Source organism: Canis aureus, chromosome 16 (genome assembly GCF_053574225.1).
Source record: "Canis aureus isolate CA01 chromosome 16, VMU_Caureus_v.1.0, whole genome shotgun sequence".
Taxonomy (NCBI): domain Eukaryota; kingdom Metazoa; phylum Chordata; class Mammalia; order Carnivora; family Canidae; genus Canis; species Canis aureus.
This window is the reverse complement of record NC_135626.1, coordinates 12,111,962-12,125,615: the sequence shown is the minus strand read 5'-3', so window position 1 is coordinate 12,125,615 and position 13,654 is coordinate 12,111,962. Positions and strand designations below refer to the sequence as shown.

Sequence of the window (13,654 nt, the reverse complement as noted above, 5' to 3'; positions counted from 1 at the left end):
GTGACCTCAGGCCTGGAACCTTCCATCCAGCCATGTTGCTCAAGAGGGCTCAGGACATGGGGTGTGGGGCACCCTCCAAAGGATACCCCATGCGTGGAGCTCGTGTGCCGCTCCCCCGCCCCACAGGAGAGCCTCTCGAGGCATGGGGAGTGCGGAGAAGCAGCACTCCAGGCCCACCACAGTGTGCGTGGGAGTCAGAACTCAGACTTCGGGTCCTGGGCTTCTGTTTGGGGTGCTCCCTGCAAAACCCTGTCCACTTTGCACTTTGGCGCTTCCGGGCCTCCTGTTTTGGCCCTGGGGTACTGGTGGGGTGGGGAGCCCGAGGGAGGGGATTGGTTCTCCCAGGGCAAGAAAGGGGTTCAAAGGCACCGCAGGAGGGGTGTTAATTAGTAGGCAGCTAAGGGTTTGGGCTGTTTCCCTGACGCACCTTCCTTGGTTGATGATTGAACCAGTGGGAGTTGAGCAGGTTAATAGCTGACTGGCGTGGAGGCGATATGAAGAGGTCGGCCCCAGCTGGGAGGAAAGTGGGATGCCACACCTCTGTCCCCAGGAATCTGGGGGCCACATGTCTACTGCCACCTGCCATCCTCTGCCTGGAGCCCCCCCCCCCCGCCACCAACCCCAGGGCAGTCGCCAAGAAGGGGAACAGGGCCTGGCCCCCCAGCCAGTGCGCCTCCCGGGGCAGGCCATGGAGGGGCAGTACCCTGCCCAGAGCAGGGTGCTGTGGTCCAGCCAGGGCGATGGCAAAGTGGACCCACCTGTTGACCAGGCCCTGGGCTCCTCCCGCCGCAGGCTTTACCGGCCAGAACTGTGAGGAGAACATTGACGACTGTCCTGGAAACAACTGCAAGAATGGAGGTGCCTGTGTGGACGGCGTGAATACTTACAACTGCCGCTGCCCTCCAGAGTGGACAGGTGCATGTGCTGGGGCACCGGCCAGGGGCACCCCCCACTAGTCCCACCACCCGCATGTGGACAGGGGCCCATGAGCCCGGTCTAGGCCAGGAAGGATGGCGTGACCTGGGGTAGTCCCTGGCCAGAGCCAGGGTCTGAGGCCCCCACCCCAGTGGCCACACCGACATGGCACCAGCTCTTCATCGTGGGCCATCTGTAGCCTGGCCCCGGGTGGCCCTGGCTGGCCCTGTGGTTGGGTCTCCTGGGTTAGGGCCAAGCTGGAGGCTCACGTCCAGGGATAGCAGACAAGCGTGCCCACAGCAGAGCAGTGACTCAGGCTGGTGGCAGGTGGAAGAGTCCACCTGGGAAGGCTTCCTGGTGGAGGTGGGCCCTGCACATTGTGGTCAAGGGCCTGGCGGCATTCGCCCAGCCTGATGGTCTCGGTGCCCATAGGTCAGTACTGTACTGAGGACGTGGACGAGTGTCAGCTGATGCCCAACGCCTGCCAGAACGGTGGGACCTGCCACAATACGCATGGCGGCTACAACTGCGTGTGCGTCAATGGCTGGACTGGTGAGGACTGCAGTGAGAACATCGACGATTGTGCCAGCGCCGCCTGCTTCCATGGTGCCACATGTCACGACCGTGTGGCCTCCTTCTACTGCGAGTGTCCCCACGGCCGCACGGGTGAGTGCCAGGCTGGAGGGGGCAGGGCTGTTCCAGGCGTCAGGGAGTAGGGCCCCCTGAGATGGCCCGAGAGGGGCCCTTCTGGAGGGATGAAGGCCAGGGGTATGCCTAGGGCAGGCCCGCTGGTTATACCCTCTTGGAATGACCTGGGTGTTGTGGGCCTGATTGGGGCTGCTCAGCAGTGTGACTGTGGGAGGCCTGTCCTGCCCAGGCCGGGGAGGGGACCTTGCTGACTGCTGCCACCCCGCCCAGGTCTGCTCTGCCACTTGAACGACGCCTGCATCAGCAACCCTTGCAATGAGGGCTCTAACTGTGACACTAACCCTGTCAATGGCAAAGCCATCTGCACCTGCCCCTCAGGCTACACGGGGCCAGCCTGCAGCCAGGACGTGGATGAGTGCTCTCTGGGTGCGTCGGGCTGGGATGTGCGGCGGGGGGACAGCTGCTGGACAGGTGTTCCTGGCCCAAGGGGGTGGAGGCTGCTGGAAGGGTGTTCCCAGCCCGATTCAGGGCAGGGTAGGCTGCATGCTCCAGAATAGTCCGGAGCTCAGGGCATCTGAAGCAGCCTCTCACTGGAGCTGTGTACTCCTGTCCCCCGCCAGGTGCCAACCCCTGTGAGCATGCAGGCAAGTGCATCAACACGCTGGGCTCCTTTGAATGCCAGTGTCTGCAGGGCTACACTGGCCCCCGCTGTGAAATTGATGTCAATGAGTGCATCTCAAACCCATGTCAGAATGATGCCACCTGCTTGGACCAGATCGGGGAGTTCCAGTGTATCTGCATGCCTGGTGAGTGGAGCCTGCCTGAGGCCCTGCAGTGCCTGGCCTCCACAGAGGCCCGGAGAGCAGCCCGGGGCCTGCCTGGCCACCAAGCCCCATGCTGCCGGGTACACAGCAGAAGAACACGTGTGGGGATGCTGGCTCCGCAGCTCCCTGAGGCCATTCATGGACCACTGTGCCCCTTCACCCCCCCCCCCCACCAGGCTACGAGGGCGTACACTGTGAAGTCAACACGGATGAGTGTGCCAGCAGCCCTTGTCTCCAGAATGGCCGCTGCCTGGACAAAATCAATGAATTTCTGTGCGAGTGCCCCACGGGTGAGGCCCATCCCCTGCATGGCTGCCACCAAGTCCCCACCATCCCTCAGGGGAGGTGGACCAGGAGCTCTGACGCCCTGCTTGCGGGGGGGAGCTCCACTCAGGCCGGGCCTTGTCCTGTAGGAGCCCCTCCCTACTGTCCTGGGGCGGGGGTGCCAGGCCACTGCCCTGGGGCCGGGCTGCAAGGACTTCACTTTGGGAATGAAAGGGCTGGGCCAGGCTAGGCAGGGTGTACCAGCCTCCATCTCTCTGGGGGCCAGGGGACCCCAGAAATCCTCCTTGCTGTGGGTTCCCCTAAGGGTGAGTACACTCTGGGAGCAGCCCTGTCCTCCCTGAGGGGCTTTGAGGGGAGGTGCCAGCCTGGCTCTCGGAGGCAGTGCCGGGAAGGAGTCAGCTGGCCTGCACTCCCCACCTTCACTGGCCCTCAGTGAACCTGATGGTCAGGGGGGCTTGAGGAGCTCAGGGCAGGAGGGGTGTAGGTCCGGGGGCACTGAGCCCCAAGAGGGTTTGCAGGTCAGAGGCTGAGTCTGCAAGGTGTCAGTCGGCCATCCCAGGACACTGAGGGGGAGTTCATTGCAGCCTGACATGGTTGTGCCCACAGCAGCCGGGGTCCCCTCAGAGGAGGCAGGAAGGGGGCAAGAGGAGAGATCAGAATGTCTTCTGAGCCCTGGCCAGGGCAGGCTCTGGGGAACCCCTCCCAGGAACCCCTTGCTCTGGTCCAGCTGGGGCTTGTCCAGGGGGCCTCCTGGCACCCACTGCATCTGACTACCACCCCTTTCCTGGCCACAGGCTTCACCGGGCATCTATGTCAGTATGACGTGGATGAGTGTGCGAGCACGCCCTGTAAGAATGGTGCCAAGTGCCTGGATGGGCCCAACACCTACAGTTGCATGTGCACAGAAGGTAAGTGGCCTGTGAGAGGAGGGTGGGCGGGCTTGCAGAGCCTGAGCACGGAGTGTGGGGGGCAGCATCCCTGAGGAAAGGCACCTGCCGGTCCTCCCCTTTGGGGGAGGACGAGAGCGCCAGGTCTGGCAGGTGGCATTCCGGGAATTGCACTGACGCCCTGGGCCCCTACCCTGTAGGCTACACGGGCCTCCACTGCGAGGTGGACATTGATGAATGTGACCCCGACCCCTGCCACTACGGGGTGTGCAAGGATGGGGTGGCCACCTTCACCTGCCTGTGCCAGCCGGGCTACACGGGCCACCACTGTGAGAGCAACATTAATGAGTGCCACAGCCAGCCCTGCCGCCACGGTGGCACCTGCCAGGACCGTGACAATGCCTACCTCTGCTCCTGCCTCAAGGGGACCACAGGTGCCCAGGGGGGGCCTGGGCTGCGGGTAGGGGGATGTCGGGGCATGGGGTCGGGGCACCAGAACTGATCACAGTGCTGCCCCTGCCAGGACCCAACTGTGAGACAAACCTGGACGACTGTGCCAGCAGCCCCTGTGAGTCAGGCACGTGCCTGGATAGGATCGACGGTTACGAGTGTGCGTGCGAGCCGGGCTACACAGGTGAGCGGCCAGGGCCCCGCAGACCAGGGGCAGCCTCTTGCAGCAGAGGGCACGGGAGCCCTGGGACTCTGACCGGCACCAGGATGGGCGTCCTCAAGCCCCTAGGCACACGTTCCCCGTCTGCCAACCACCGCTGTCCACCCCAGAGGCCCAGCTGGGCAGCCGGATGACATGGGCCCTGTTCCTGGAGCTGCCGGACTAGGCAGGGTGGCGCTGTGTTCACGGCTGAAGTCCCTGCTGACCGGGTTTATGCCCCAGGAGGACCCAGGGAGGGGTGGGTGGCCATCCCCAGTTCCACAGTGGGGACACCGAGGCTCACAGGGGCCAGGACTTGCTCACTGCAGCTCCAGTTCTGGGGGCATCCCCAGGACGTGGGTGTCTGAGCTCTGCCCTACCCCCCCCCGCCCCTGGCCACAGGGAGCATGTGCAATGTGAACATCGACGAATGCGCAGGCAACCCCTGCCACCATGGGGGCACGTGCGAGGATGGCATCAATAGCTTCATGTGCCGCTGCCCCGAGGGCTACCATGGCCCCACATGCCTGTCCGAGGTCAACGAGTGCAGCAGCAACCCCTGCATCCATGGGGCTTGCCGGGACAGCCTCAACGGGTAGGCGCTGGGGCTGTGGGGGGGTAGCCGGGGGGGCAGGCCCAGGAGACGCTGCAGTGGGTGCCCGCTCGTGGGCCGATGACCATGTGGGCCCTCATCAGGGCCTGGCATGTGCACGGTGCAGCTCCGGGCTGCATGCCATCATGGGCTCAGGCCGCAGGTCCTAGGTGAGCCGAGGCACCTCTGTGATGCACTCATCGGCCTGTTCCTCGGCCCGACTGCTAAGCCAGCTCCCAACTGCAAAGATGAAAGGGGCATGTGTTGCAGTGCCCGCAGCCAGGTTAATGAGGTGGCTGAGGTTGCCTAAGGCAGGGGCCTGGAGGTCCAGCAGTGTGACCTCCCGGCCAGGCACAGGCATTGGGACAGCTTCGGGGTGGAGGGTGGTGCTCAGAGTGTGCATCTCCCACACGGCTTCTCCTGAGGCTCCTCTTGGGTGATAAACCGCTTGCCCCACAATTTCTTCCTCTGAGCTCTGTGACTCACTCTGGCAAGTCCTCAGCCCCGAGGATGAGGTGCAGGGGCCCCCAGCTTATGGGGGTTTGGTCAGAGCTATAGGTGACAGCCTGGCCCATATGGTGGGCATCTGACATGGGCACCACCGTGGGCCCGAGCCTGTCTCCCATGGTGCCTGTGCTGACAGCCAGCATGGGAGGACCTCACACATGGGGTGTCAGGGAGCGGTGAGGACCCAGGGCAGCCAAGGCTGGCTTCGTCCCTGACACCTGCTGGGTGCCCAACACTGCCCTGGGGACAGAGATGTCCACTTGAGCAGGGCCCTCGCTCTCGGTTCAAGGCCATGTGGTGGGTGAGCGGCAGATGGCTTGCTGACCGCTGCCCTGGACTAGGCGCTGCCCCGGGGGTAGTATAACCAAACCCTGCTGCTGTCTTGAGCACGGTGGGTGCTCTTACTCCCACTTTGAGGGTCAACGTGGACCTGCTGCTCTGTGCTGCGGGGATGCAGGACAGGAGCAGAGCCGGGAGTGTGGGCACCTGTGGATGGTTCTGCGGTCACCTCTGCAGGTACAAATGTGACTGTGACCCTGGGTGGAGTGGGGCAAACTGTGACGTGAATAACAACGAATGTGAGTCCAACCCCTGTGCCAATGGGGGCGCTTGCAGAGACATGACCAGCGGCTATGTGTGCACATGCCGGGAAGGCTTCAGTGGTGAGTGGGGCTGACGGGAGCTCTGGTGGGGGGACGGAGTGACCCATGGTGTCACCTGCTGCCGCTGGGGTGGGTGTAGGGCTCCTCCTCCACCCCAGGGCATGAGGAGGGCCCCACTGCAGGACCTGTCCACGGCCCCGTGGTGATGGGCACGCTAACTGCTGGTCCTCCCTCCAGGTCCCAACTGTCAAACCAACATCAACGAGTGTGCGTCCAACCCGTGCCTGAACCAGGGCTCATGCATTGATGACGTGGCTGGATACAAGTGCAACTGCCCGCTGCCCTACACAGGTGAGGGCAGGGCCTGTAGGTCCTAGGGCCTGGCCACTTTCAGGCCTCACCCCACTGGTGTCACTGCCAGATTCACCAGGAACATACGGGATGCTGGGGAGACACTCTAATAGGAGCCCATCCCAAATAATTGATTTGGTCAGCCCACCCGGCAGGTGGGGTCTTCCACACTAGGGCCAGGAGCTGGGCCTGGACTGTTGGCCTCCACGACCTGGTGTCCACACCACATGGGTCCCTGGGGCCAGGCTGCCCCCGCCCTTGCTGGCCAGGCCTGAGGGATCCCTTTGATGGCGGGACGTTCTCTGTGTCGGGGAACAAGGAGTCTTCTGTGAGTGCTGAGCAGAGGCGGGAGGCATTTCCCTGGGCGTCCCGGCACCCACCGTTGGCCTGGCTGACAGAATTGCAGGAAATGGTCCTCTCTGTAGAGAGAGCTGAAAGACAGACGTCCACGACCACTGCTGCCCCTGGGTCCCACTGGGAGTGGGCAGAGGGTGCTACCTCTGGGGACGGCTTCAGACCACACCACTGACCAGCTGGAGGTCCAGAGGCCGCCCTCTCTGGCCAGGCGGAGGGGGCTGGGAGCGGGGGGCCTGTGCCTGTGCTGCTGGCCCCGCAACATGGGGCAGGCTGTGGCCAGCGTCGTATTTTCTTTGATGGGAGTTGGGGACCTAGATTTTGTCCTGTGTCAGCGAGGAAGCTCTAGGCTGGTAGCCGCCCAGGGGCCCTCTCGCTGGGGGCACACAGGTCCCTTTCGGACACAGTATCAGAGATTGGAGGGCCTGGTGGGGAGGAGCCGGCCTGTGCTGACCCACTTCCCGTCTGCCCACTTCCTGCTTCCCTCTGCACAATTGTCGGAAACTCTGGCGAATTTCCTGCCTGCCTAGGTCACCGTGGAAACAGACAGAAAGAAAGGCTCTGGAAAATCACCCCAGCAGGCCTGGGAGATAATGGGCCTCGGGGAAGATAGCACTTCCTTTCTTCTCCGGGAGTCGGCCCCCACAGCCGTAAACAGGAAGGCTGTCTACTGGGCTCTCAGGGAGGAAAGTCACCCCAGTGTGACATGCTTCTAGCGAGACCCCCTTCCCCGTGCCGAGGTCCTGTGCCGCCGGAGCTTGTCCTCTGCTTGGTGGCTCCCGTGGCCTCTGACCAGGCGCTGGCTGTACAAGGGCCTTGGGAGGAGAGGGTGTGAAGCTGGGAGCAGGGGGGCCCTGTGATGTGGTAGGCAGCCTCCAGTCTGGGGTCTGGTGCTTCCGAGGGGTCGAGGCCCAGGCTGTATCCTGTGGGGACTGCTTTGGAGCCGACTGTCCCTCTGGTTTGTCTTCAGCTCCCCAGTTTGGGTCGTGACACAGCCAGGAGCTTGCCTAGGGTTCACCCCCAGCCCAAGGGTCTCCTTCAGGAGATGCCGTGGAGCGCAGACCCTCTGCTCTGGGTCTCAGCACTTGTCCCCCTTCCACTTAGGGGCTACATGTGAGGTGGTGCTGGCCCCGTGCGCCCCCAGCCCCTGCAGAAACGGGGGTGCGTGCAAGGAATCTGAGGACTACGAGAGCTTCTCGTGCATCTGCCCCACGGGTTGGCAAGGTGAGGCCTCCTGGCCCTGCGGCCCTGCCTGGGTTCCTTCCCCTGGGGCAGGGGGTCTGGAAGCAGGAATGGGCCTGACGGGGTCCTTCCCACCCTGGATTTCTGTAATCTGCAAGGTTGGGGGGTGGGGGTCGCGAGTCAGAGAGCCCTTCCTTCCTGTGGGGTGTCCCCAGTGGACTGTCCCCGGGCAGAGGAGGCCCCGTGGCTGGGAGGGTGGGGGCTGACCCTACACACCCCCTCGCTCCCCCAGGACAGACCTGCGAGGTCGACATCAATGAGTGTGTGAAGACCCCGTGCCGCAATGGTGCGTCCTGCCAGAACACCAACGGCGGCTACCGCTGCCACTGCCGCGCCGGCTACACGGGGCGCAACTGTGAGACGGACGTGGATGACTGCCGGCCCAGTGAGTGACTTCCCGGCTCTGCACCCCCATTGCCTGGCTCCTCCCGCCCTGTACCCCCTCCGCCACTGACTCTGGCCCCTCTGAGTGTTCTCAGACCTGCAGGTTTCCAGGCGGCTGTGGGGCAGGGAGCTGGCTGCTGTCAACTGGGAGGCCTGAGGGGGCCGTGCCTGGGGCGGGTGGCTTCACGTGGCCCGAGGAGAGTGGTTCTGGGTGGCCTAGGAGCCTGAGCCTCTGGAGCCAGACCGTGGGTTCTGGGAGCTCCTCCGACAGCGCGGTGCCTGGCCCCACCCAGTGTGGTCTTCTCGGTCCTCACTGACCTGCCGGGGAGGAGGGCTATCAGCCCCTGACGCCGGGTCATGGTGTCACAAGCCACTGAGACCCAGAGAAACCCAGCAAGCAGGGGAGATGGTGACACCAACTCCGTCAGTCCTCAAGCCTGCAGCCTGGGGGCTGGGAGCGCTTGCGGAGAGCACCTGGAGGGGGAGTGCAGGCACCAGTGGTGCCCCCCCTCAGCCCCCCTCAGGCCTGCCCTTTTGTCCCCTCTCAGACCCGTGCCACAATGGCGGCTCCTGCACAGATGGCGTCAACACAGCCTTCTGCGACTGCCTGCCTGGCTTCCAGGGGCCCTTCTGTGAGGAGGACATCAATGAGTGTGCCAGCAACCCCTGCCGCCATGGCGCCAACTGCACAGACTGTGTCGATAGCTACACCTGCACCTGTCCCACGGGCTTCAGCGGGATCCACTGTGAAAACAACACACCCGACTGCACAGAGAGGCGAGTGCGCAGGGCTGTCCAGGTGCAGGCTGAGGCAGCAGGGCAGAAGCCTGGGGTGGGGGGTAGGTGCACCGCCTGGGGCACCCAGCAGGCATCCAGCTGGTCAGCCCTCGCTGTATAACCAGTCAGATGGCAATCACTGTGTCCTAGAAAGGCCCTTGTCCACTGACCAGCTTGAGAACCAGAGCCCAGGTGGTCTTTCCTGAAGAACTGGTGTGCCCCCTTCTATGATCAACTCTATGACCCATCTTGTTTCCTTTTGTGCCCGGGGTGCCAGGAGGCTCCTTGCTCAGTGCTCTCCATCCTTTGTTTCCGACATGGTCATCTCCCTCAGTATCTGAGTGTGTTCTGGTTTCTTCCTGGTTCTTACTCTTACCACCACCCATGTGGGTGTCATAAAGTTGCTCTTGGCACAACCTGTAAAGAAGGCAGAGAATGTGGTGTCAGGTGGTGGGAGAGCCGGAGGTCCCTGGTGCTGTGTTAGGGGCCTCCCTGAGTTCAGCCAGGCTACTCCCTGCCCGCTCTAGCTGTTGGGCCCCTTTTATCGTCTGAGTTGAGGGAGGCTGCATAGGCAGGTCTCATGCTCCGCTCACCCATCTCCCCTGCTGCTTGCTCCTGTCCAGCTCCTGCTTCAATGGTGGCACCTGCGTGGATGGCATCAACTCCTTTACCTGCCTGTGTCCACCGGGCTTCACGGGCAGCTACTGCCAGCACGACATCAATGAGTGTGACTCCCGGCCCTGCCTACACGGTGGCACCTGCCAGGACAGCTACGGTACCTACAGGTGCACCTGCCCGCAGGGCTACACGGGCCTCAACTGCCAGGTGAGCGGGTGGGCTGCACGGTGCCTGGCAGAAGGTGGCCAGGGTGGGGTGTCGACCCACAGTGCATCCTCACAGCCTCCCTGCCAGGCCCCTCTTTTGTTGGCTTCCCCAGGCCGCTGGCAAGTGGGTGAGGCAAGAGCCAGGCTAGCGGGGACAGGAGTGGCCATGGTCCCGTGGTTCTGGGGATCTTGACTGACAGCCCAGTGCCTGGCCCAAGGCCATGTTGATTCCTAAGGAATCTAGTGGGGAGTGGGGCTTTTTTGGGTCAGGAGCAGAGGTTTATGGAGCGAGACCAAGAAGCAGAGGAGGAAGGCAGCTAGTTTTTTCTCAAGAACCATTTTTTTTTGAAAAAATATCTAAAAGTGACGGCTCTGGTGGCTCAGCAGTTTAGCACCGCCTTCAGCCCAGGGTGTGATCCTGGAGACCCCAGATCGAGTCCCATGTTGGGCTCCTGGCATGGAGCCTGTTTCTCCCTCTGCCTGTGTCTCTGCCCGCCCCCCCACGATGGATAAATAAATAAAATCTTAAAAAAAAAAGAAAGTATGTAAAAGTATCAAAGATGTATCTTTATTAAAGATTTTCACATAAGATATCTGTTTATAGATAGTCCCAACAAAATATAGTTCCAAAGAAGAGTCTTCCTTCAAGGAAACACGGGTCTAGATTAGCCGAGGGCCCAGAGAGAGTGCGAGCCCCTCCGCCCCAGCTGCAGGGGAGCCCCTGAGCCTCAGCTTCCACTTCTGTAGGATGGGCTCACAGCCTGCCCCGGGTACACAGGTCTCTGGCAGATGTGCATGGTGCACCTGCCGGGTGGGATGGGCCTCGGTGGGCGGTGTGAGTACGGATGCCCCTGCCGTCCCCAGAACCTCGTGCGCTGGTGTGACTCTTCACCCTGTAAGAACGGCGGCAAATGCTGGCAGAGCAACACCCTGTACCGGTGCGAGTGCCACAGTGGCTGGACTGGCCTCTACTGCGATGTACCCAATGTGTCCTGTGAAGTGGCCGCCCAGCGGCAAGGTAACTGGCTGTGTCCCCTAGTGTCCCCCTGCCTCCGCCCTGGCTGACCCCCCACCTGCAGCCCAAGGCCTCACACCTACACCCTCCCCCCACATCCCATGCAGACGTCAATGTCACCCACCTCTGCCGGAACGGGGGGCTCTGCATGGATGCAGGCAACACGCACCACTGCCGCTGCCAGGCAGGCTACACAGGCAGCTACTGCGAGGACCAGGTGGATGAGTGCTCACCCAGCCCCTGCCAGAACGGGGCCACCTGCACCGACTATCCTGGTGGCTATTCCTGTGAGGTGGGCACCCATCCTCATGGTGGGGAGGGGGTGTGTGCAGTGCGTGCCAAGCCCTAGGCTGCAAGGGAGACAGCAGTGGAGACTAAACCCAACAGGTGTGGTTCCAGGAAGGGAGGGCTGTGATAATCAGGGAAGACTGCCTGTTGAGGGTGTCCCGTGGGGAAGCCTAGAAGAGGGAGACTACACGGAAATACAGGATATGGTTTTCCTCTGGGTCTCCTTCCCCAGAGCTGTCCCTCTGGGCTCAGCAGATACCTGCCCCAAGGCCCCCACTTCTGTTTGGCAAGACAAGCTCTAGTCCCTGCTCCAAGCAGTGACTCAGCTTACCAGGGCCCTCCTTAGTGTCAGCTGGGTTGGGTCTCCCTCTGGGTAGACCGGGTGTGAGAACCTCAAGGCTTAGCTGGTCTGGAGGGTGGCTCATGTGGCCCCGCCCACCCACACAGGTGCAGAGGGCCACAGATCAGCCTCCCACTGATCCACAGCTGCACCTCTTGTCTATTTCCCCGCACAGTGTGTGGCCGGGTACCACGGGGTGAACTGCTCCGAGGAAATGAATGAGTGTCTATCCCACCCATGCCAGAATGGGGGCACCTGCATCGACCTCATCAACACCTACAAGTGCTCCTGTCCCCGGGGCACACAGGGTAAGGATCCCCCACACCCTGGGGCTGGGGTCCAGGGGGCGAGTGGGCAAGTCAGGCACTGGTCACAAGCATCCTAGAGCTTCCGCTCTGCCATATGGGGCAGGAGACAGGTGTGGGACTGACCGGGGATGGAGCCAAGGGAGGGAGTCCAGCCAGGCCACTGGCACAGGGCAACAAGTGTGGGGTGCAGCCCTGTTGCCGCATCCCCTCTCCTGAACATTTGTGGGGTCCCGTTCTCCTGACCGTTTGACAGAGGGAGCTGGGCCAGCACGTGGCTGGTCCCTGACAGTGCCCGGCTTCTGCAGGTGTGCACTGTGAGGTCAATGTGGACGACTGCAGTCCCCCCATCGACCCCGTCTCCCGGGGCCCCAAGTGCTTTAACAACGGCACCTGTGTGGACCAGGTGGGCGGCTACAGCTGCACCTGCCCACCCGGCTTCGTTGGCGAGCGCTGTGAGGGCGACGTCAATGAGTGCCTGTCCAATCCCTGTGACATCCGAGGCACCCAGAACTGCGTACAGCGTGTCAATGACTTCTACTGCGAGTGCCGCGCAGGCCACACTGGTGGGTGCTGGGGCAGGGTGGGGCAGGGCAAGGGCCGGGGAAGGACGGGCCCCTCATGCCCACTCTCATCCCCAGGACGCCGCTGTGAGTCCATCATCAATGGCTGCAAGGGCAGGCCCTGCCAGAATGGGGGCACCTGCGCCGTGGCATCTAACACAGCTCGTGGCTTCATCTGCAAGTGCCCTGCGGTAGGTGTCCCAGGGGCTCTTTGGTCTGCGGGGGGCAGGAGAGTGCCCCCTCCCTGCCACTGCACATGGAGGGCAGGGAGGGCTGGCTGGGGCTGGCCTGCGTCCTCCTGGCTCTGAGATCCAGGTTTTCTGGCCGAAGTTTATTTGCAGAGCTGACTCAGGTTTATAGAGAAATGGTGCAGGCACCTGCTATGCCCCTGTCTGCACCATCCCCATGTGGCTTTTGTACCTCGGGGTCACACATGGGGGTAACAGTGGGTGAGCACACTGGGGCCAGCTGTGTTGGTCGGGGTTACTCCTGCAGGGTGTGTGCTCTGGGCTCTGATAAAGGCAGCACCACATGCCCTCCAGGGCCACGGCCTGTGAGCATCTCAGTGCCTGGTGTCATCCTCAACCCCCCTCCCGGCCCCCAGCAACCCCTGGGCTTCCGTGTGGGGAGAATGTGCCATCCAAGGCACCGGCTGCAGGCTGTCCCAGGCACGGGGACAGGTGGCCCTACCTGTCCTCCTGACACCCCGCTATCTCCCATCCCCCAGGGCTTTGAGGGTGCCACGTGTGAGAATGATGCCCGGGCCTGCGGAAGCCGGCGCTGCCTCAATGGTGGCACGTGCATTTCGGGCCCGCGCAGCCCCACCTGCCTGTGCCTGGGCCCCTTCACCGGCCCCGAGTGCCAGTTCCCCGCCGGCAGCCCCTGTGTGGGTGGCAACCCCTGCTATAACCAGGGTAGCTGCGAGCCCACCACCGAGAGCCCCTTCTACCGCTGCCTGTGCCCCGCCAACTTCAATGGGCTCCTGTGCCACATCCTGGACTACAGCTTTGGGGGTGGCCTGGGCCTCGACATCCCCCCACCACAGATAGAGGAGGCCTGCGAGCTGCCTGAGTGCCACGAAGAGGCGGGCAACAAGGTGTGCAGCCTGGCATGCAACAACCATGCGTGCGGCTGGGACGGCGGCGACTGCTCGCTCAACTTCAACGACCCGTGGCAGAACTGCTCACAGTCATTGCAGTGCTGGAAGTATTTCAGCAACGGCCACTGCGACAGCCAGTGCAACTCTGCTGGCTGCCTGTTCGATGGCTTCGACTGCCAGCGTGCAGAGGGCCAGTGCAAGTG

General features: G+C 62.8%; 1 protein-coding gene across 1 annotated transcript in view; it reads left to right on the top strand.

The window, feature by feature from the left end:
* NOTCH1 (notch receptor 1) overlaps nucleotides 1–13,654 on the top strand; it is a 43,502-nt gene that overhangs the window by 20,544 nt on the left and 9,304 nt on the right. Inside the window, exons 5-25 of the mRNA XM_077851414.1 lie at nucleotides 793–915; nucleotides 1,348–1,581; nucleotides 1,834–1,989; nucleotides 2,184–2,369; nucleotides 2,564–2,677; nucleotides 3,467–3,580; nucleotides 3,760–3,993; nucleotides 4,083–4,193; nucleotides 4,611–4,803; nucleotides 5,824–5,969; nucleotides 6,147–6,260; nucleotides 7,719–7,838; nucleotides 8,089–8,241; nucleotides 8,789–9,017; nucleotides 9,641–9,842; nucleotides 10,706–10,859; nucleotides 10,964–11,148; nucleotides 11,660–11,792; nucleotides 12,098–12,355; nucleotides 12,431–12,543; nucleotides 13,080–13,651. Of these exons, the coding sequence (XP_077707540.1) occupies nucleotides 793–915; nucleotides 1,348–1,581; nucleotides 1,834–1,989; nucleotides 2,184–2,369; nucleotides 2,564–2,677; nucleotides 3,467–3,580; nucleotides 3,760–3,993; nucleotides 4,083–4,193; nucleotides 4,611–4,803; nucleotides 5,824–5,969; nucleotides 6,147–6,260; nucleotides 7,719–7,838; nucleotides 8,089–8,241; nucleotides 8,789–9,017; nucleotides 9,641–9,842; nucleotides 10,706–10,859; nucleotides 10,964–11,148; nucleotides 11,660–11,792; nucleotides 12,098–12,355; nucleotides 12,431–12,543; nucleotides 13,080–13,651 (3,844 nt within the window). The remainder of the gene's footprint in view (nucleotides 1–792; nucleotides 916–1,347; nucleotides 1,582–1,833; nucleotides 1,990–2,183; nucleotides 2,370–2,563; nucleotides 2,678–3,466; nucleotides 3,581–3,759; nucleotides 3,994–4,082; nucleotides 4,194–4,610; nucleotides 4,804–5,823; nucleotides 5,970–6,146; nucleotides 6,261–7,718; nucleotides 7,839–8,088; nucleotides 8,242–8,788; nucleotides 9,018–9,640; nucleotides 9,843–10,705; nucleotides 10,860–10,963; nucleotides 11,149–11,659; nucleotides 11,793–12,097; nucleotides 12,356–12,430; nucleotides 12,544–13,079; nucleotides 13,652–13,654) is intronic.